The sequence below is a fragment of the Agelaius phoeniceus genome, chromosome 1, assembly GCF_051311805.1.
Source record: "Agelaius phoeniceus isolate bAgePho1 chromosome 1, bAgePho1.hap1, whole genome shotgun sequence".
NCBI classification, from domain to species: domain Eukaryota; kingdom Metazoa; phylum Chordata; class Aves; order Passeriformes; family Icteridae; genus Agelaius; species Agelaius phoeniceus.
In genome coordinates, this window is record NC_135265.1 from 117,539,340 (window position 1) to 117,560,682 (window position 21,343).

The 21,343-nt window shown below is 36.6% G+C and overlaps 1 protein-coding gene across 7 annotated transcripts in view; it reads right to left on the reverse strand.

Moving 5' to 3' along the window:
- Window positions 1-21,343, reverse strand: part of ASPH (aspartate beta-hydroxylase) — a 114,526-nt gene that overhangs the window by 41,854 nt on the left and 51,329 nt on the right. For 4 of the 7 annotated variants that reach the window (XM_054635601.2, XM_077185939.1, XM_077185956.1 and 1 more), the window contains 4 exons: window positions 20,942-20,983; window positions 19,487-19,540; window positions 18,460-18,504; window positions 8,877-8,918 (listed from right to left, as the gene is read on the reverse strand). In XM_054635601.2, coding sequence (XP_054491576.2) covers window positions 8,877-8,918; window positions 18,460-18,504; window positions 19,487-19,540; window positions 20,942-20,983 — 183 coding nt within the window. The remainder of the gene's footprint in view (window positions 1-8,876; window positions 8,919-18,459; window positions 18,505-19,486; window positions 19,541-20,941; window positions 20,984-21,343) is intronic. The other 3 variants (XM_077185950.1, XM_077185947.1, XM_077185942.1) reach the window with 1 other exon arrangement.

Below are 21,343 nucleotides of genomic sequence, written 5' to 3' on the forward strand. Positions count from 1 at the left end.
AAAAAGGCAGTAATAAAGAGTTTGCCATGAGAAGACAGGTACACACTACTCTGTAAAACACGGCTACAGAAATGAAAAGAATAATTTATTTTCTGTATCATCATAGTTAGGATAAGGAAGAGAAGGCTTAAAATGGCTATAACAGAAAATTTGGCTTGAACATCTGGAGCTACTATCTCTGAGCAAGCACAGTAGAACAGGTTGCTGAGGGCAATTGTGGAACTCTAATTACTGAAAATTCTGTTTATTTGAATTAACAAGATGTGTAAGCATCTGCCAAGAACAATGCACACAGTTAATAAGGCCTTCAGTCAACCAAAGAGACAAAGTAAGCTTTAGGGTCCCACTTAGTCATATGTTTTACAATTTTTGTAATGTATTATTATAAGTCAATGTGCTTTAGTGCCAACACTGTACCTACACAAGTAACTTTCACTCCCTCATTTGACAACCAAAGAAACCCTCACAGGAGCTCACTGTGCCAGTCATCTCAGTAGCTGAGATTCCTCCTAGCTCAATGCCAGCAATGAATATTGAAGCTCCAAAAATTTTCCCAATGCAAAATTTCACCTCAGTGCTATAATTCCAGAAAAGCCATAAGTGATTAAAAACACTGTCTTGTGATAGAAAGCAATCTCAATTCCCACTGCTCTTATTAGCTTTTTCTGTAAAAAAGAAAATACTAATAACATTCAAAAAATCAAGTTCTGTAAATCTTCATTTGAAGCAGATCTTTTTACCTTAAGAAATCATCTAAACAGCATCAGAAAAACAATTTTGCAAACTGTTGATTTATACACAAAATTACATTTCTTGATACTTGATAACTTTTAATGTGAAAAGCTGCTAAAGATATAATAATAAAGGAATTAAAACTTTCTAGAATTTCTAGACAAATGTCCTCACATGATCAAATGTCTGCAAATTCTTGTGTAACTGAGCAGAACCCAAGGTTGGAAATTGGTATAAAACACCATGTAGACAATTATGTTAAGGCAGTTACATAGAAACAAGGAAAACAAAAAGAGATAACTAGTACATGATAAAAAAATTGATTACATATGACCCTAAGTCCAAAGCAATAGAGAAAAAACTCAGAAATGTCACAAATAACTAATAATACCACTTCTATAATGAAGCAAATGAATCCTCTCTAGCTTCCAGAGAAGTGGGAATGGCTGTGTGTGTGAAATCTCTCCATTTCATCTTTTCATCTGAAATATAACACCATCATCCAGGCTAAGGAAAATCTCATTCTCCTAAGAGAGAAAACACTGATAACCTGCCTGATAAGATATCAGTCTGGTACATCAAAACAGTTAACATTAGACAAAATGTCTAATGTTACTGGACAAAAAATATTGAATGCTATCATGCTATCATGATGCTTTCACAATTAACACACATCTTTTACCCTAGAGAGACGCCACACACCTGGCATTTTAACAGATAGCAAATTTAAGTGTGTGAAGGTATTTTCTACACTGTAAAGGCTTCAAATTGTTGTTTCCTGATAAGATAATTTAAAAGATAGGGTATCTTTACCACAACACATAGCATGAATTGTTTTGTCCTTGCTGCCATACTCTGAGCGTCTGATCAAAGGATGCATGTACAGTTTTCTTCCTGAGCAAAGTGAGTAGGAGATAACATCATGCTGCTATTAACACTTCCAGAACAAGTAGTGTTTGTATCTAAAAACCAGTATGCACTTCCATACACTTAATACAAATCATCTCTCACTCTTGTGCTTTGTAAAATATTTGGAGCAGATATTCCACAATTCTATGATTTTATTCTGTCCCAATGGACATGCCAGGAAGGACACCTCAAACAGAGAGCTTGTTAGATGATGTGCAACCATGACCAGGAGGAAATCACAACTAGGACCACCTTAGGCAGTTTTCCATTTGCTGCCCTTTTCTCCTCCTCCCTCTTGCTCTCAGTACTAATGATTCCCTTCCTAGGCTTTCTGCTCCCTTTCTTATATTCAGAGCCTAAGAATATTGGTGTGGCTGGGGGCAGGCTTACCTCCAGTGCTGAAGCTGACATTTTGAACCTGGTCTGTTCACTGAGAGCAATGAGTGACAGCCTGGCTGGTCTGACCTGGGGTTTTGGGGGAAAGGTTGCCTTCCACACAGGATAAAGAGTCTTGCTTCAGTCTTTGGAAACTAATGCTGTGAGATTTACAGTCAATTGAGAGAGGCCTGCTCTGTGAGAGTCCATATTACATATTAGCATAAGTATTTCTTGTTAATCTTGTCTTTAATGAAATTTCTAGGTCCTCAGAAATGGTGAGACAATAACATTACAATCCCTCTGTGGACTTGGGGGAGAAAACCTGAGGATGGAAAGACACTATTCTCTATCTAACAAACCACCTCATAAATGTGGTTTGGTTCTTGTAATTAGATTTTTTTATTCACTTATTGATTCATTCACATTGTCACTGTGATGTTAAGGGAGCATTCCTGGTGGCTTCCTTGATATTACATCTGCTATTACTCACATGCAAAACAGAGAGGAGTTAGGACTCCAGTTTTAATTACTCTGTTAGATATAAGTGATTCAAGATAAAGGCTGGTCTTTACAGCCACCTTGAGGACACATGGTCCTCAGTTACTGATTTGAAAAATACACTGGAACAATCCTACTCCACAGACTGTATGTTGTGCTTACTGCTAGCCAGAAAATTGAATGACCTCAATACAGGGGTTGGACAAAATGGCCTTTTAAAGGTCCTTTCCAACCCAAACTGTTCTATAATTTTATGATTTGAGTCTTAAATTAAGTTTTAATAGACGTTATAATTATTTAATTGTAGAGACTATAACTATATAGTTATGTCTCCTTATGTTATGCCATCTCTAAAGCTAATCTGAAATAAAAACCCCTTCATATGATACAGTCTCATCAGTCACTTGCAGCAAAGGATCCTCCTGTCAGTTCTCTGTCTTAAACTTTGAAAAACTAAGGAAGCAATTTCTAGAGGGGGTCATAGGCTTTGTTTTCCAAACGTCCTCCCATCCCTGCTGGGATACAAATTCAATAATAATGCTCTTGGCAACTTGTGAATAGCAACTTCTGAGTGTGGGTCAATGACAAGTAGATACTGATGATGATGGTCTGTAGTTGTTTTCCAACTAATTTCGTGACCTTCTGTTTTACTAATTCCCTTTGCCACCCACTATCAACCCTACACCTTCCCAGTTCAAAGTTTCAATTATGTTCTGAAGAACATATATATATATTAGTAGACTTTTACTTGGAATTCAAAATTTTCTCAAGTAATTGTCCTCCCTCCTGATACCAGCCCCATATCATTACCCAAATTAGTTTTGGAAATTGTGCTGCATCTCACTGGACACTTGAATGAGAATTTGATGATGATGAAAAACTCCTGTCATTGTCCTGTTGTTTGGGAAGCTCATTAGGTGAGATACAGAGAGTGTAAGTTATCTACTTGTTATATGGGCTTCTAGAAATGATAACTTAGAAGGTATAAAACCAAGTAAACTGCAGCTACACAATTTAAAGCCAGGAGCACTAGAATAATTAAAAGATCTTTCTAAACTCTATTGGTAGAACAGGCAAAACCACTATAATCAACTTATCTGGGGAAGTAATCAGACAATAAAAACTGAGGCATTTTAGAGACTAATAAAGCTGGAATCTAATTACTATAATAAATCTTAAACTGCAGTTATTCCAGAACAATTTCCCTTGCAGTAAAAAGTATTCTACAGGGCTTTCTGTATGAAATTATTGTTGGTTGGTTGGTTAGATGTTGATCATAAGAAACAAAAGCAGAATAATAATTTTGGTTTTGGCATGTATTTCCATCATTCACCTCTCTTTCACCATTAAGACTTTTGGATTCACTCAAAGGCTAGACTTAAGCAATCCTCTGACAAAACCAGAAAGAAATTTCTGCATTGACTTTCTATTAAAAATACACTCTAACATTCTAATGTCCTGTATATTTAGCTCAGAATGGCATTATGCAGCAGTTTTGGACTTTGACAACTACACTTCTGCGTTGGTCATTCTGCACACAGCTCACAAATATTTAATTGTATCAAATTTGCAAATCAATAGGTAATATGTATACTGTTATTAGCAGGGCTCGAAAGGGTGGAACTCAGCCCACCTAACTCCAGGAGACAATGCTGGAGGTGACCTAACTGTGTAAGCTCTTTCTCCAGACAACAGAGCTCTGTTCCCAATGGAATTTAGGGCAAACCCCTGCAGCAAAGCCCTACATTTAGTCAGAAGAGCAGTGCTTTAATCTCCCCAGATTAGACCTCTACTGGTATCACAGTGGAATCCTACATATCTTCAAAGGTAAAAGCCTAGAGTGAACAGTGGTGAATACTGACCTGTTATCAAAATGACACCAAGGGGCAGGGCCACGTGTGGAACGATATTGTCCTAAGCCTGGCTTAATGTACTTTTAATGTACTTCTGTTCCAAATGCAATGCAACTGAGTGTTCCAACCAAACACCATTCCTTTCTACTGTCATGCTTTGTCAGTTTTGAAATGGAAAAATTATTACATATAATAATAGCACCTATGCTGAAGTTCACTATATGAAACAAACATGTCCATAGCTGAAAATGATTTTTTCATTTTTTTATATCTGTTCACCAATATAAATATTTAATATATGTCCAATATAAATCAAATCTGAAAAATTAGGCTTCTTAGTTAATTTTTTTTTAGTCTGTGTGATCAAATCAACTAACACCACCTCAGATGGAAAGACAACTTATGGATGTGGCACATATGTCCTGCATTGTACTACCTGTGAAACCTTTTAAAGAATTAGTTCTCATATTCACCTGGAATACCCATTGTATTTCAATTACTTGTTTAAAGTCTAATTACATTCTTATGGAGAAGATGAAGAATCCACCTCCATTAAATATAACAGAGAAACTTTGAAGCAACTGTATGTTAGAAACAAGTTTATTTTCATTTTTATTTCTTTAGAGAACTTTCCAGAGAGGGGTTCTGTTAATATCAAAGAATTTTCAGTAAGACTTTTAATAAACTTGATGAATTACTGTTGAATACTAAAATTTACATAATTATTAGGAGGACACTTTGCTAACCAAGTACTATCAAGGCTGCAGCAGGAAAAAATATTTATGTTGCAAGAGCTACTCAAAGCTATAAATACTTTCTGCACAGAAGCTCTTCAGAGCATGTATGTTCAAATACCACAAAACAAATGCAGACTTGCACATCAGAATGTACTCTCAGAATCAGAACCAAACCCTAAACACAAGCCAAACATGAAGTTTCAAATTCCCAACTCCTTAGATTTCCAAGTTTCCTACATATACCAGTCACAGTACAGTATATTTTATAATCCATCTCTCATCAATTTATTGCTGTATTTTATTAGGGTAATTTAAAATTAACAAAGTGACTAGAACCTTATACCACTTCCTGTGACTAGGACATCTATACCTAACCACTTTTATTGAAAATGGAAACTAAAACAGTTCAAACTATCAAAAAAGTTCAACAACATTCAGCTTGTATGAAAATCATACAAACAGTGTACCCATAAACAAAGTTCATTAAAATGCAGGATTGTTTTTCCTGGTAGGATGAAAAATTCCAGCAATTTAACCTGGAAAAAAAAACTATCCCTTTTCCTACTTTAGAGAAATTCTGTAATCTGCAGTGACATTTATTTAGTTGATGTTTAAAAAGAAACAAAACCACAAAGCACCTAGGGTATAAAAGGGAAGTTGCTCCACTCTGTCATACTTTCAGAATGTAAAGCTCTTAGTGGCTCAACAGGCTCTGATGAGTAATGTTGCATACTAGTATGTTTCTTACACAAGCTGGAATTTTTACCTATGACTGCTTTTTTCCCAAACTGGATGGCTCTTGTACATGATTTTATTGTACTTTTCTAATAGGTCAGTAAAAGCAGCACATAATGGTGATTTTTTTCCTACAGTCAAGTAGGTAAATCCATTGCAGTAAGATACTCCCTGCCAATAAATGGAAGTGTAGGCATAATTGCCAAGCTTTCCAAGTTGTTTTGGTTGGTTTTTTTACTTTTTATATGTTACGCTTACATGTGACATATTTAAAATACTTAAATGTCTGAAGTTTGCCAGTCCTAGAAACTTATGTTTAAACTACAAATATACAAATCCAAACCAAATAAACCATATTAAAATATTGGAAAAGCAGCATTTCTAAATATTCAAATATAAAATAACAGCCAAAAAGAAAATGGAAACAGAATGAAAAAGGAGTAGAGCTACTGAATCCTTTGGCACAGGCCCTGAGGTTTCTGGGCATTGCCAGCAACCAGCCATGATCCCAGTGAAGGAGGTTTTGCACGCTTTGTGCAGTGACACGGAATGCATGGGGCCAGAACAAATGTCACTGCAGGGAGAGCAGATTCACAGTGCTCTTCAGCAAAACCTCACTTCTTTTCCATCTAATCTGTCTCTGCACCTTCCTACCTAACCTAAGACAGGCTATGCAATCATGGTCTCAACAAGGACTGATTTGCATGTCTGTGGTGGTTTGACAGGAAATATGTTTTCTGGGATGCTGTGGTCAGGCCAATTGGTGCTCAGATTTTAATATTGGCACCTAATGTGGCCATTGGGACATTGGACATGCCTCTGAGAACACGGGGTTAAAAGCAGAGCTCTCCCCTGGGAGGGTCCTCTTGGGTTTCCGGCGGGAAAGAGTTCGGGTCTCTGCCCCGGCCCAGCTGCTAGCTGGGCAGGGGGAGGGGAAAAGCCATGTGGCCGGGAGAGGTAGGCCTGAGCCCCGGGGTGGAAGGGTGGAAGAGAGAGAGAGACACCAGGAGCCATCGGGCAGCCCCCCCTGGGAGACAGAGAGAGAGAGAGAGAGAGAGAGAGAGAGAGAGAGAGGGAGAGAGAGAGAGAGAGAAAGAGAGAGAGAGAGAGAGAGAGCTGCCTGGGACTGTAGCTTGAAACTGGATAAACATGGGCCTGTGCCAGCAGCACGGCTGGGACGGAGAAGAAGGGGGGGGGGTGTGCAGCCAGCCACTTGTAGGAGCTCTTAACCCCTTTTCGGAGAATGAGAACTTTACAGAACATTGACCTCTCCTAGAAGAGAGATAGAGTGGAAGATGAAGAAGGAAATGGGCAAGTGTGAGGGAGGTCTGGGCAAGTGAGAGATGTTGGAAGAATAGTACAGCCATGGACAGAACTGTGTTCCTTGTGATACAGAGACTGCATCTAGGGGGAGGCAATGGCCACAGAACCAAGAGGGTTCAGTGTTGGTGCCCCTCGGCCCCAGGGGGTGAAAAATATGGGGGGGACAGGTGTCCCAAAGTTGAGACTGTGCCTTTTTGGAGTGGGACGAAGCATCCTTAAAAGTCGACCCTAGAAGCAGCTCTGGTCCATGTTCAGTGGTGAGAGCACTGGACATGAAAGGGAGAGGTCACCATTGGCACAAGAAGGACTCCTCCTCCTCTTGATGAACTGAGGATTGAGTATTCTGAAGGGTGGTGACAGACCGAGAGTCGAAGATTTGGGGGATGTATTGTATTGGGAATTTGGTGGGGAGGAGGAGGAGATGTATTTGTGAAGTTTTCATTTTTCTTGTGTGTTTCTTTTTGTTTTCCTTTCCCTTGTAGTTTAGTTAATAAATTTTTTTTCCCTAAGTGGGAGCCTGCTTTGCTTACTCCTGGTCACATCTCACAGCAGAAACCAGGGAGAGGGTATTCTCATGGGGGCACTGGCATTGTGCCAGTGTCAAACCATGACAATGTCACTTGTCTCTTCACACTTAGCACAGCTGACAGTGCTGACCCCAGCCCCAGGGGCCAGGTAGCTCACATTGCCTCTTGGCCCTCAGAGCTACAAAGGGCTTCGTGGAACTCTGACCTCCAGAATACTAATCTAGGAGTATGACACTGAACATTCTAGGCCTGAAACTGCAGGAGTCGTCACAACCATCCCATGACTCAGTGCAATGCTACGGGCTTGGGGCAGAGTGGCTGGAAAGCTGCCCTTCAGAAAAGCAGCCAGGGGCAATGGTCTACAGCAGCTGATGAGTCAGCCTGTTCCCAGGTGGCCAAGAAGGCCAATGGCATCCTGGCCTGTATCAGCATTAGTGTGGCCAGCAGGAGCAGGACAGTGATCGTCCCCCTCTACTCAGCACTGGTGAGGTTGCACCCAAATCCTGGGGTCAGTTTTGAGCCCCTCTCTACAAGAAAGACATTGAGGTCCTGGCATATGTCTAGAGAAGGGCAACGGAGCTGGTGAAAGGTCCGGAGCACAAATCTGATGAGGCAGCTGGGAGTGTTTAGGGGTGTTTAACCTGGAGAAAAGAAGGCTCAGGAAGGACCTTATTACTCTCTACAGCATCCTGAAAGGAGATTGGAGTGCGTATAGTGAGGTGGAGGTTGGTCTCTTTCCACAGGTAACAAGGGACAGAACAAGAGGCCATGGCCTCAAGTTGCTCCTGGATAGGTTTAGAGTGGACATGAGGAAAAATTTTTTCACCGGAAAGGTTGCCAGGCTGTCCTGGTGGCATTTTAAAGATGTGTTACTTAGGGACATGGTTCAGTGTTAGGTTATGAGTTGGACTCAATGACTTTAAAGGTCTTTTCCAAGCTAAACAATTCTATCATTCCATTCTGCAACCAGGTAAGATTGATTGGCATACTTTGGTGCCAACTGCCTTGGAAAAAATCAAGCGTTCACCTATAAAAGTACATGCTCTCTGGATGTTTATTCAACTCCAGTTTATCTACATGAGATGTACTGAAGCAAAGCTTCACTAGTCTTTAGTGTGATTTAAATCAATCCTCCCAGAAAGCATGGCTTTGAATTCAGAACAGAATGTTACTTTCAGACTTACCTTTTTCTGTTTTGTCTTGTTCAGTTTCTTTTTCACTTTTCCCTAGAACATTAAAAATATAATTGCATTGAAATAAATTTATGCTAACATTTTATGATAGGAAAGAGATACAAGAAATTTACAATTTATACTCAAAACATAATTGAGTCAACAGGAATTTTTTGTTTCATTTTTCTTTTTTAAAATAACCATAGATCATTTTCTGAACTATATAGTTACCTAAAAGGTCTTTCCCTGCAGATGCTTCAAATATGACAATATTGCTTCCATCACAAAACATTTCACAGAATTTCTCCTCTAGATATTTAATAGATTTTGTTGATATACACTTACAATGCAAGCTATTTTGCAAGAAACAAAATCTGTTTACTAATTAAAAGATACTGGAAACACGAACTTAATACACAATACATTTGGTTAAAATGTGAAAAACAAAATCAATCAGGTACTTAAGTCTCATTTTTAGAAGTGACTTGGCCACTTGGAAGCTTTTGTCTTTTTTCAACTTTTAAAACAATGTAACATGTTTTGCAAACATCTGACTGCAGAGGTAGATGTTAACTAAGCATCAGGACAGCCTGTAGCAAAGACAAACTAAATCCTGGACAAAAATCATGTATGTGTATTTCATGAAGGTGGTGGATACAGAAAGATCTTCCCCCCCCACCAAGCCACTTTTTGATCCTGCCCTACTCTATAACATAAAAAGCATCTTGCCTCACAATTCTAATACTGTTATTCTGTTTCCATTTCCATTTCCATTTTTTTTCCAATATGCTTCCAGTATTTCCTCCTAATAAACTTAAAGAACACTAAATAGGGAGGTCTGTTGCCTTTTTAGCTAGTTACTATCCTCTTTAACATATAGTGGTTAATTTTGAGGTATTCTTACATATATAAAAAACATTTTCTTTAATTTCCAAGTAATTTAGAGACACCTCTGAATACTCAGTCTTTACTGCTTTTTAAACTGACTGCTCAGAAGCATTATAGTGTGAATATGACATTTTAAAATGCAGAAAAACATGGCATTTTTTAGTGAAGAAACTGGATTATGCACACACATGAAAGCAAATTTTTTAACACTCTAATTTCACCCTTGACTATAGGCTGACAACTGCTATTCCTGAATGTATGGACACTATAACTCTAATTTATATTCAGTACAAGACAGAATGAGCATTAACTTGATTATATGGTAAATTAAATAAATATGGTCATGCTGAAAGTCATTCACCTCTTCAATTACATCATGAGATCTAGATTGTCAATTAAATTGTAAGACTTGACAAAAGATCTATAGGGTCAATTACATATTAGGAACAATTATTACTGTAGCAGTATATTAATGAAAGCATTGTGCAGTACTTCCTAAAACCCTGGCTTCAGTATTTTTTGGCACATATCATACAATCAATAAAATCGTTATATGTCATCCAAAACACTACATTTTAAAAAGAGCAACAATGCAGCCCCATAAGAAATAATAGTTTAGTTTTACAGTTTTCACACAAACCAGTTCATATGCTCATATTTCTATTTTTACCACCTCCCATTACCATGACACATCATGCTAGTTACCCACCCATTTTCCACATATCCTCTCCTTTATCGGCAACACTTGAGATTTTCACCTGACCTGTTCTCTCTACCTCATTCTAGGTCACTGGAGAACCTGCTTCCACACCTTGTCCAATCTTGGACATTCATGTTACTTCTGCAACTTCTCTGCCATTACAGCAAGAACAATGTATATGACCTCATCACTCTAAAGCCTGCTCCCATCTCCCATTTCTCGTCTGGCTTCACATATCTTTATTCCTGAGACTCATGCAACATAACCTACAGCCCTCTATAGCTATTTATGCACTAGAATCAGTTCTCCAAAATCTCAGACTATTTTCAACCTGTATTCTGCTAGATTAGTTGCCATTGACTTCACCAAAGCCTCTCCAATGATCTTTAAATACTCCCACTTTTCCTCCTATGTAGCTGCTTTTGAAATTCATCACAACTTGATCTTGTTAGCTCTGAAGCTAAGAATTCACACTTCACTAAGAATTCACTTCAGCATCATATTCAGCACATATTGCTTTGTTCCTTCCACACTGATCCCTAGCATATTTCAATGGTGCAAAAGGTTTTAATCATGCTATTTTTGACAAAGGCTTAAAAATGTGCTCTCTCAAAGACAGGGATATGATAATAAATCTTGAGACTATTTTTTCATCAACTTAAACCAACTGTAGCTCAAGCAAACAAACAAAAAAAAGTTAGCTTTTCAAACCACTCTCATCCTTTATGCAATGTCTTCATATCCAGCAAAATAATTCAAAGCTGAAAATCACTGAAAAAACAGCTTTAGCTAATCTCTGTAGGCTAGGAGTGCTACCAGTATGTAACGAAGGCACCAGGGACTCCCAAGCAGGTTTCTATCAGGAAGAATAAATTTATTTTTCATATTACAACTAAATGTTTGACTGCATATGAGAACAACCCAAGTCACAATTAAAAATGTATTTCAGACCTTGGAGATTTTACAGGAATCTCAATCAACACTATAAATGCACAACACAATTTATTTACAGATATGTAATTTTTGAAACATGTAAAATTACAAATGATGTTCGGTTAAATCATCACATTTTTCAGTATCTTTACTATATGAAATCTTAGCCATTTTCTTTACTTCCTAGAAAGAAGTGCAATGATATGGTACTTTTTCAATTACAGAGAATGTTATAAAGTCACTTAAACTGTAGTAAATTGGCAGTATTAAAATACAACTTTAGTATTCTACTCTTTGCTTACTGCTATTTCTTCCTGTGATTTCAAAAAAAAAAGGAACTGAATCCAAGATTTCATAGATTCACTGACATATAACAAGTGGCTAGGTAGCAATGTGAAAATATTAAGGAAAAGGTAATCTTCTGACTTTTTCTTAAACTACTATTCAGCAATACCAGACCATTAAAGCTATGGAGGTGTCTGAAAACTGAAAAGATCAAGGAAGATTTTTGCTTTCACAGAAGTGCATGGACCTTATCAGATTTCTGGTTTAAACTATGGACCATAACCATAATATTCTGTATGCAAAACAGATATATCACTTTTCCCAGACATTTGTGTTTGTTAAGAAATGCTATCTCATCCATTATAAGTTACAAACAGAAATGATGTTTCATGGAAAAAATTCAGGCCTAGCTGGTTGCAGAATGTCAATACTCCAAAAAGACAATCACAACACAATTATAGAAGACACAGACCTTAGCATACTGTCTATTTCCTTCACATAACAGCAGCCAGAAATAAAATTAATTTATTTTACTTGCTACTTGCCCCTTGTAAACAATACTTTCAAGTATATTTTTTAATATTCAAATTCACAATTAAAAAAATATTAATCAGTGGCTGAGTCAAATATTTATCCCTATAGCTAATATTTAATACATTTGGGAATAAATAATGACACTAGAACGACAAAGATATTCTTCTGTGTTTTATTGCAGCCAAACATTAAAATGGTTTAAATATACATATTTTTAATAGTCCACTTGACCTTGCTTAGCTTGGCATTTTTTTGTAAACATGAAGCACGTAAAATCACATACCCAGTTACAAAATACTAAAATTCAATCACAGCGTAATATACTCTCACAGTCCCATAATTCTACAAATAGGCTGCCACTGTTATATAAAAAGTCCTCCATTCACCATTCTAAAATAATTCCCAAGATATCTCACAAAATATGGCTTTGTAAAAATTATTGCTCTGCAATTCACAATCACAGGTAATTTTACTAGAATATCCCATCCCAAAACACATCACAGTCTAAGAGTATTATTGCTTTCCTGAAAAGTCTAAAGATATCACTTTGGGACATCTGTATTTGTTGATCAGATATCACATATGGAGTCTTACTGACATCCCAAGCCCAAAACAAGGGCAAGCATATATGATGCCCCTTTCACTACAAATGTAAGCATCTAAAACCCTGACTTCAAAACAGTCTTACAGAAATTGAAAGTCTTCCTGTAAACCAAAAGGCAACCAGCTGTTAGGGTTACCAAATTGGTTTTTCTTTTTATAAATTTATCTTACTTTACTTCTCCTAAGGTCCTGTAACAGGCTTGGCAACTTCCTAAAATCACAGCAATTATTCCTGAGCCAAAAAGGAACACATGCAAAATATCAAAGAATAAAATATGTCTTTGTAATTGTGGAACAGCAGCACAGAACAGGTAAAAAGCACACCTGTTATATTAAAATTCTAAATCACTCACAGTACCTAAATTTCAGATGTACCATTTTTAAGAGCATTCATAACAGTAGGTCTTAAATTCTGACATCATATTTTTTTAAGGTTTTTTTTAAGGTTCCAAGTACTTTTTTAAAATAAAATTTGCAAATCAAATATTTATGCAAATTTGACTTTTAAAATAATTTACTGAATATAAAGCTTATTAAAGCCAGCTTTTGAGATCATTATATTGGTAGGTGAACCAAAATGGAATAATTTAACTGAATTCAACCTGATTCCAGCAACTCAGTCTTGTTGCAATCTCCACTGACTCTTGGTCAGGCTAGCATCTAGTAGTCTCTAGAAATTTTTGCTTGAAAAATTCAAATGAGCATAAATAAAAAGTGCTAATTCATGCATAACAGGTTTTTGAAAACTCTAATTTTGTAATCTGGCCTTTTACTAGTATGAATTAAACACACATTTTATACCTTGTTATGGTATTTTAAAAATCACCTGAAATTCATGTCGTTAACTTTTGACATAACATCAGTGCAAAAAGATATTTGTCAAACTTCACAGCATAGTGTGTGCCTGATTAGTGTTCTTTAATAAAATGCAATTAGTCTGTATTCTATATCAGCAGTTATGAAACATTTAAAAATTCATAACATCATATGTTTCATTTGACCAAACTGCTCTGTACATACTGTATGAATCCACAACAAAAGATATATATTAAAATCTGAAAAAAACGTACCTGCTGCTATGTTATAAATAGAATATTACCAGTTGCTTAAACAGTACATGAAATGCAGCTCTAAGCTGTAACTTTGTCACAAACACAGAAGAAAAATAATGAATTCACTAAACTTGACCAAGGGAAAAAAAAATATCAGACAGGAATGTAAACTAAACATCCAAGTGTTAAAAATGCTTACTAAAATGACAGTTGGCTAAAACCCATTTACAACATCTTAGTGTTCATTCCCCAAACCCTGAACTGCTTGGTAATTACATCATAAAGTCTATTTCAACCATCTGCTCCCCTTTTGTAGCGTATGGTTAGGACTGGTCCTCCTGATGTAGGGACTTTTCTTTTGAAGCTTTAAGTATCTGAAAAAATAAGGGGAAATCTATATTAAAGGACCAACCAAAACACAACTTCCTCTAAAACAACAACAAAAAAATCTTAAATGCTAAAAAATGCAACTTTGTATCAGACTAGTTAATATGAAAAAGCTATCATTTCTAAGAGCTACTTTATTGAATATTTACAAAGTTGCTGTATAAGGTGGGAAACAAACTTTTAAGTATTTTTCCAGGCAGTAATTTTTTTATCACCATATGGCACTTTATTTACCTTGTAAAGAATATCTAGGCCAGGCCACAAATCCATTTAAATATTTTGATTTTGGTTTTGGTTTGGTTTTTAGTGTTGGTTTCACTTTGGGTTTTATTTGTTAAAGTCAAAGGCAACCAGAAAAGAGGAGCCAGGGAATGAGGAAGGGTCAAGGTTCTAAAGTGGAAACTTCTCTACATATAAGGGGTTTCAGCAGTTGGTAAAATAAATGTAGAGTTTTAAAAATGGCAAGGATACAAGGCAAAGGGGAGGAGTGGAGCAACACTTAGATATTTTAGATCTAAACACATACAAGCAAATATAGAGAGTAATGGTATCCCCCAAACCTGCAATGTGTCCCTAAAATATGTGTCCAGCAAGTACCACTCTATCACAACCACTGCAATTTATGTGCCAGTGTAAAGCATGATTAGCCAGAAAATCCAAATCAGTAATACTTCAAGCTAGTTTATCAAACCATTAGTTTATAAAGTCCATTGGTTTATAAAAGTGCAGATTATAACAGCAGAAGTATCCTACATCTGGAAGAGAATACTGGCAGTAATTTCAGAAGTAAACTCAGAGAATTGGAAAACCGGACTTACAGGTACCTAAGGATGTACTTGACTAGTATGAACTTTCTTGTGATGTGCCCTGAAGTCAGCAAAAAACTTTTGACTTGCACTCCAGCACATTCAAATCCCACACCCAGTGTTTTCCCTGGTGATATCAGAATGTTCCTAATAGCTAAATTCAATCTCTGAGCTATCTCCTGCTTTCTTTCCAAAAAACTAAGTTCTTATGTTTTAGCTAAAAACCAAACAACTACTCCAAACTTGATACAAACTGGTGCCACCATGCTTCAAATGCAGTTGCATAATTTAAACTACTGAAGAATAAGGAATGCATAGTGACATTTCTGAATTTCTTTTACACTACCTGAAGTTATGTTTGCTACTGCTTAAAGAACAGGAAATATTAGCTTTGAACAACTGATGAAATAAAATCACAAACAAAGAAGAAAGTCTCCTGACAACAAAATCTCCCATACTGAATCCTCCATCACAAAGGAGATATAAAAGAAAACCAGGAAACATGAATGTCATAATCTGAGAGGAAAATTTGAGAGAGATGTTGCTTTCAAAATGAAATAGTCACATTAAAAAAAAAACCCATGTAAATATACTTAATAGCAGAAGAACTAATAATTTAATAGAATTTTATTCATTGTCAGTAGTTTGTCCTATGTTTCTTTTGTCAGTTTCCCAAAATGCTACTTGAACTTTATGTGCCGAAACAATAAGATTTTTAGAAAAAGTTATAAATACTGGTTCTTCTGCCTTCAGAGTGGTTCCCAGACAACTACACAAATCATAAGGATTCCTAACTTAGTGCAGTGCTCAGAATTTGTGCTGATCAAATTATTTTCATTTTCTACCTCCTAAACAAAGGATCATGAGCATTGTACTACATCTAATAATTACTTGTGTCTTTAATAACTGTCTTTAAAACACATTTTGATTGATTCTCTTACTTTTTCCCTATGAAGGGAAGAAGAAAATAATTCCTTCCTTCGAGTGCTGCTGCTATTATGTGTTTCCAAAAGCTGTGCCAGGATAGATGTCAAGCTAATTTTGTGATTTAAATGGTGTGTTGCACCAATTTTGAAAACAACCACAGGTAAAAAAAAGAATAAAAGATTTATTCAGAAATGCCTTCAATTTCCAAGGAGAACAAGCTATTTCTCATTCTAGCAGTGTTTGCAAATGGCAAGGAATCTCTCAGTATCACAATACAACAAAAGGAGAGTGGATAACTAGGTTCAATTCTACCATCTTATTTGCAAATACATCTGCAATTAGAGGAGTGATCATTGCCCTCCACTTGGCACTGGTGAGGCTGTATCTTGAATCCTGTGCTCAGTTTTGGGCCCCACACTGCAAGAAGGACACTGAGGTGCTGCAGCTTGTCCAGAGAAGGACAGAGCTGGGGGTGGGTCTGGAGCAAAGTCTCATAAGCTGAGGGAGCTGGAGTTGTTTAGCCTGGAGTCAAGGAGGCTCAGGAGGAACCTTACTGCTCTCCATAAATGTCTGAAAAGAGGTTGTAGCCAGGTGAGGGTCAGTCTCTTCTGTCAAGTAGCAAGAGATAGTTTGAGAAAGCAGCATTGACTTGCACCAGGAGAGGTTTGATTGGGTGTGAGGAAAAATTTCTCCCCCAAAAGGGTGGTCAAACATTGGAACAGGCTGCCCAAGGAAGAGGTAGAGTGCCCAGCCTGGAGGCATTTAAAAGATGTGTAGATATGACACTTGGGGACATGGTTTATTGGTGGACTTGCCAGTTTTAGGTCTAAAGCTAGACTTGACATTAAGGGTCTTTTCCAATCTAAATGATGCTATGATTTGAAATGGCATATTTTGAAATCCATCACTACTATATAAAATACCTAAGTTGTTTTTTTTTTCTTTGTGAAGGTAGAAAAATTAATTTACAGCTGCAAGACTGAGCCATAAATTACAATACAAAAAACTGATAGAAATATGGTCCTAAACCCCAAGATTTCAACTTGGCACTTCTATGCTGAATTGAAATTTAAAATGGTATCTTTAATTCAAGAAATCATCTCAATATCCTCAACTGACATTGTGTGGTGGAATAATCTACTGTTGAAATTTTGTAATACTTCTTAAGGGCCTTTTTATTATTTTAACTTTAAACAGCAACCTTTTCTGAGAGAAAACATCTTTTCATCTTCTCCAGTTCCAACTTAATGCATAACAAACTGAGTGAAGATTACCTTTGCTGAACTTCTTGCCCATACTGTCAAAGATAACCACTGTTTGTTCCTACACTGATTATAAGCTTTGGTTAAGAATACTTCATGTTCATTATGAAACAAAACACTTTCAGTTAATGCATCTATTAAATAATAACTATGGCTTCAAACTTTCCAACACACCACATGGCTGTTGTGATAAACAGCTTGGAAAGACCTTGCAGACAACACAATTATGCACCAATAGAAGCATTTCAAACCACCTCAGCTAAGGTTCAGCATACAAACTCAAACATGAACTAAACTATGCCTCCAATCTGTACTGGACAACCACAAAAGGCCTCCTGGATTTTCATCACTTCTCTGGCTACTTTTGGCGTGACTAAGAACCTACAAATACTGTAAGGAAAAAAAACCAATCCAGAACTCTCTGGACACTACATCTTGTAAGAGCTCCTGCATAGTACAAAGAATAACTAACCCAGAAAGGGGGTCAGGCTAACCAGCACAAAACAAAAATACAGCTGTTAGAGGTCTTGGATTGCAGGTTCTCTGATATACTGCCCTGAGATACAACTCTGTGTTCCACGCAACACAACTAGTTTGGTACAACCATCAAATTAGCAAACTGCAATAGTTAACTCCAAGAAATGCAACAATATGCAGTTCTTGAATTTAGAAGCCACTTATGTGTGCTAAAAATGGTTTTGGTAAAATCCATGTCTACTACTGTCAGGCAACAGATGGAAGAACTGGAAGTGCTCTTCTTCTTAAAATCAGTTATGCCAAGAAAAATGTGATGGCATGACAAAACAGTCCCTGTTTCCAGATCAGTGCCCAAAGAATGTGCCACAGTCAGATTCCAATAGATCTGACTGACACACAGAGAAGTAACACTGTCATTGTCCATGATAATTGCTCTGGAGAGGAAGCACATGCATATTGAGACCTGAAATTGTTGTATTTCCCTTTCAAAAGTATTCAGTTCTATCTGAAATCATTAAAAATAAATTCTAAATTAAAACTACCTAGTTTATTTGGAATGCTTTTATATAACCCAGTAACTATCATTGGCATTTATCAAGTAAAACAGAAAAATTATTGCTTCTAAACCAAGAAGCAACTTTGACAATAATGATATCCCTTTGCAAAGTAATTTGATTACTAATTTCCATGTAGCTACAGCTTCACTTTAGGAAAAAAACCAAGCATCTAATATTGACTTACCCACTTGAACATCATCTGAATAATCTTCAGCTTTAACAGGTTTTTCTGTAAATAAAAAATGTAAATATAATTCAAACTCAACTGCTTCCCAAATATTTACAAAAAGCCCCCTTTTATTTTTTTTTCCACAGTGACCTATTAAGAATGCTCTGTAATACTATTTTTACAGAAGTGGGATGCAAATTTCTTCTTTGGCTAATTTTTTCCAAGAGAAAGACTCATACTTAAGTAGGCCAATGAGCCTATTGTAGGACTGCATAGTTTTAAAAACGATATTTCAGATTTCTGAAACTGTACTATCCAAAGCACACATATATCAGTTTCACATGCTACTACAGTATGGGCTTAGAAAACATCCATATATACCTATTATTTTTCTAGGTGTAACTGTGAAATACTTGACTTTAAAATTCAGTTACTTTTTATTTCCATATGTATGTTTAAATTAGACATGTCACACATCACCTAGTGTTACTATTGCTAACAGACTGAAGTCTGCACACATGCTTGGAAGGACACAGGCTCACCAGAAAAACTTAACAATAGCCAGGATGCTGGTTGTAAATAACAGGAAGAATTGAGGAGGGGAAATACATTCTCTGATTTGGGAAGCCCATAAATAAAGAGCTCAAAGCTTAGGATACATTCCACTTGATTCCTTACATATACCCTCTTTCCTGAGTATGCACACCTGACTGGCTGATGGGAAACAGAGCATAGAAAAGATATTTTCAGTTCCATCATATAACCAAATATGGTCATTTTTATCGGTACCAGTTTTTCTGTAAAAAAGCACTCCTGACTTCTAAAACTGAAGAGTGCTTTCTAAGCCATTAAATATGTCATTAAAAAGCCCAAGATGCTAGATTCCAAGAGCACAGACATATTTGTCCTTGAAAGAGAACAACTGTAGAAAAAACTTATGAATGTATTTTTAATGCAACATAGAATCTTATTCCATAGTATTTATCATTCTCATTTATTAATTTTTAAAGTAGCAAATGCATGGAAAACACAATATACAAACCTGATTCCTCTGGTTCAATGGCCACATCATCTTCTGTTTGCTTACTTTCTATTCCTAGATAGAAAAGAAGTGTTGAAAGTTATTCACTTTACATTCATAATTTTGTTTTTATTTCCCAGCAACCACACAATTTAATTAGTATCAAACAAAAAGGAATACTTAAATTACAAACTAACAAGTTCAGTTAACTGAAGAGGAGGAAAAACGGTACTAAATGCATTTCACATCCAAAAGTTTACCTGCTAGAAGTAGGACTTCTACTGCACACACCAGAAGGATTTTAGTTACAATTGTTGTTTGTGTGAAACAATATGTTATCTCTTTTAATCATAAAAGAATGCATTTTTTAAAATTGAAAACCTAAATAAATATAGCATTAAATCCTACACACAGTGCTCAGACTAAACTGTTTAGATCACTTTCCTCTAGCTGACTCAACCAACATCATGTTTGAGAAAAACTTCTTAACAAAATTTTAAACTTCTTAGAGCAGATCTTTAAATTACATTTAACACAGTACTCATTTAAAATTCTTCAAGAACAATACAGCAAACAAAAATTTACAACATAACCTTTCTGAGTAGCCATGTGGGAAATTACCAGAGAGCTCCAATTTGAGCAATGGAATAAGCACTTCATAAAAATGCCATGAAGTTCAACAAGACCAGGGTCAGGGCAACCTCCAAAATCAATGAACACTGGGGGAAGAAGAGATTGAGAGCATCTCTGTGGAAAATGACTTAGATATTCTGGTGGATAAAACACTGGACATGAGCCAAAAGTGTGCACCCCCAGCCCAGAAGGCCAACTGCATCTGTGGATGCATCTAAAGAGGAGTCTGTTCCCAGATCCCCTACAGAGTGCTGCATCCAGCTCTGGAGTTTTTAGTACAAGACAGACATGGACCTGTTAGAACAGGTTCACATGAGGTCCATGAAGATGATCAGAGGGCTGGAGCACCTCTCCTAGGAAGGCAGGCTGACAGGCTGGGACTGTTCAGCCTGGACAAAAGAAGACTCCAGTGAGACCTTACCACAGGTTTCAATAAGGGATCTTGTAAAAGAGATGGAGAGAGATTTTTTTACTCATACCTGTAGCAACAGGACAACAGATTTTGAAGTGAAAAAGAGGAGATAGAGATTGGACATAAGGAGACTTTATATGATGAGTGTGGTGAGACACTGGAACGGGTTGACCTGCGCAGTAGTGGGTGCTCCATCCCTGGAAGTGTTTAAAGTCAGGCTCTGGACAGAGTTTTGAGCAAGCTGACTAAGAATAAGATGTCCCTAGACATGGCAGGGAATTTGAACTAGATGATCTTTAAATATCCCTTCTAATCCAAACTATTCCACTATTCTATTCTCAGCTGTGTTTTTGTTTTGTTTATTTTTTTAAATTATATTAATAAAGTATAAATGGAAGAAAAAAGCTTTTTCAAGCTATAAAATTTCATACCTGAGAGGTCTTTAGCAATATCAAAATCTTCATTAATTTCCTCTATAAGTATAAAAAGGGAAAAAGTGTATAATCAGCTTGGTTTTTTTAAAATCTGTTTTTCAAACATAACTATTTCATCAAAACACTAAGATACAATTATAAAATATATACCTGGCCCTGTGGCTTCATTCACCCCGTCCTCAACAGCTAAGAATACATTCAATTTGGAGCAATAATGAAGTCAAGCCCTCAAGCAATGGAACTTACACACTACACAAAAGAACAGAGCTAGCCGGTTGACATGTTTACCTGACATTAACAAGCAGACACTTTGATGAATTCCAGGGGAAAAAATACACCTTAAATATTCTTTTCTGCTTCACTAAATAGCTCTTCTATTCATCAGCTAGTTATTTCAAT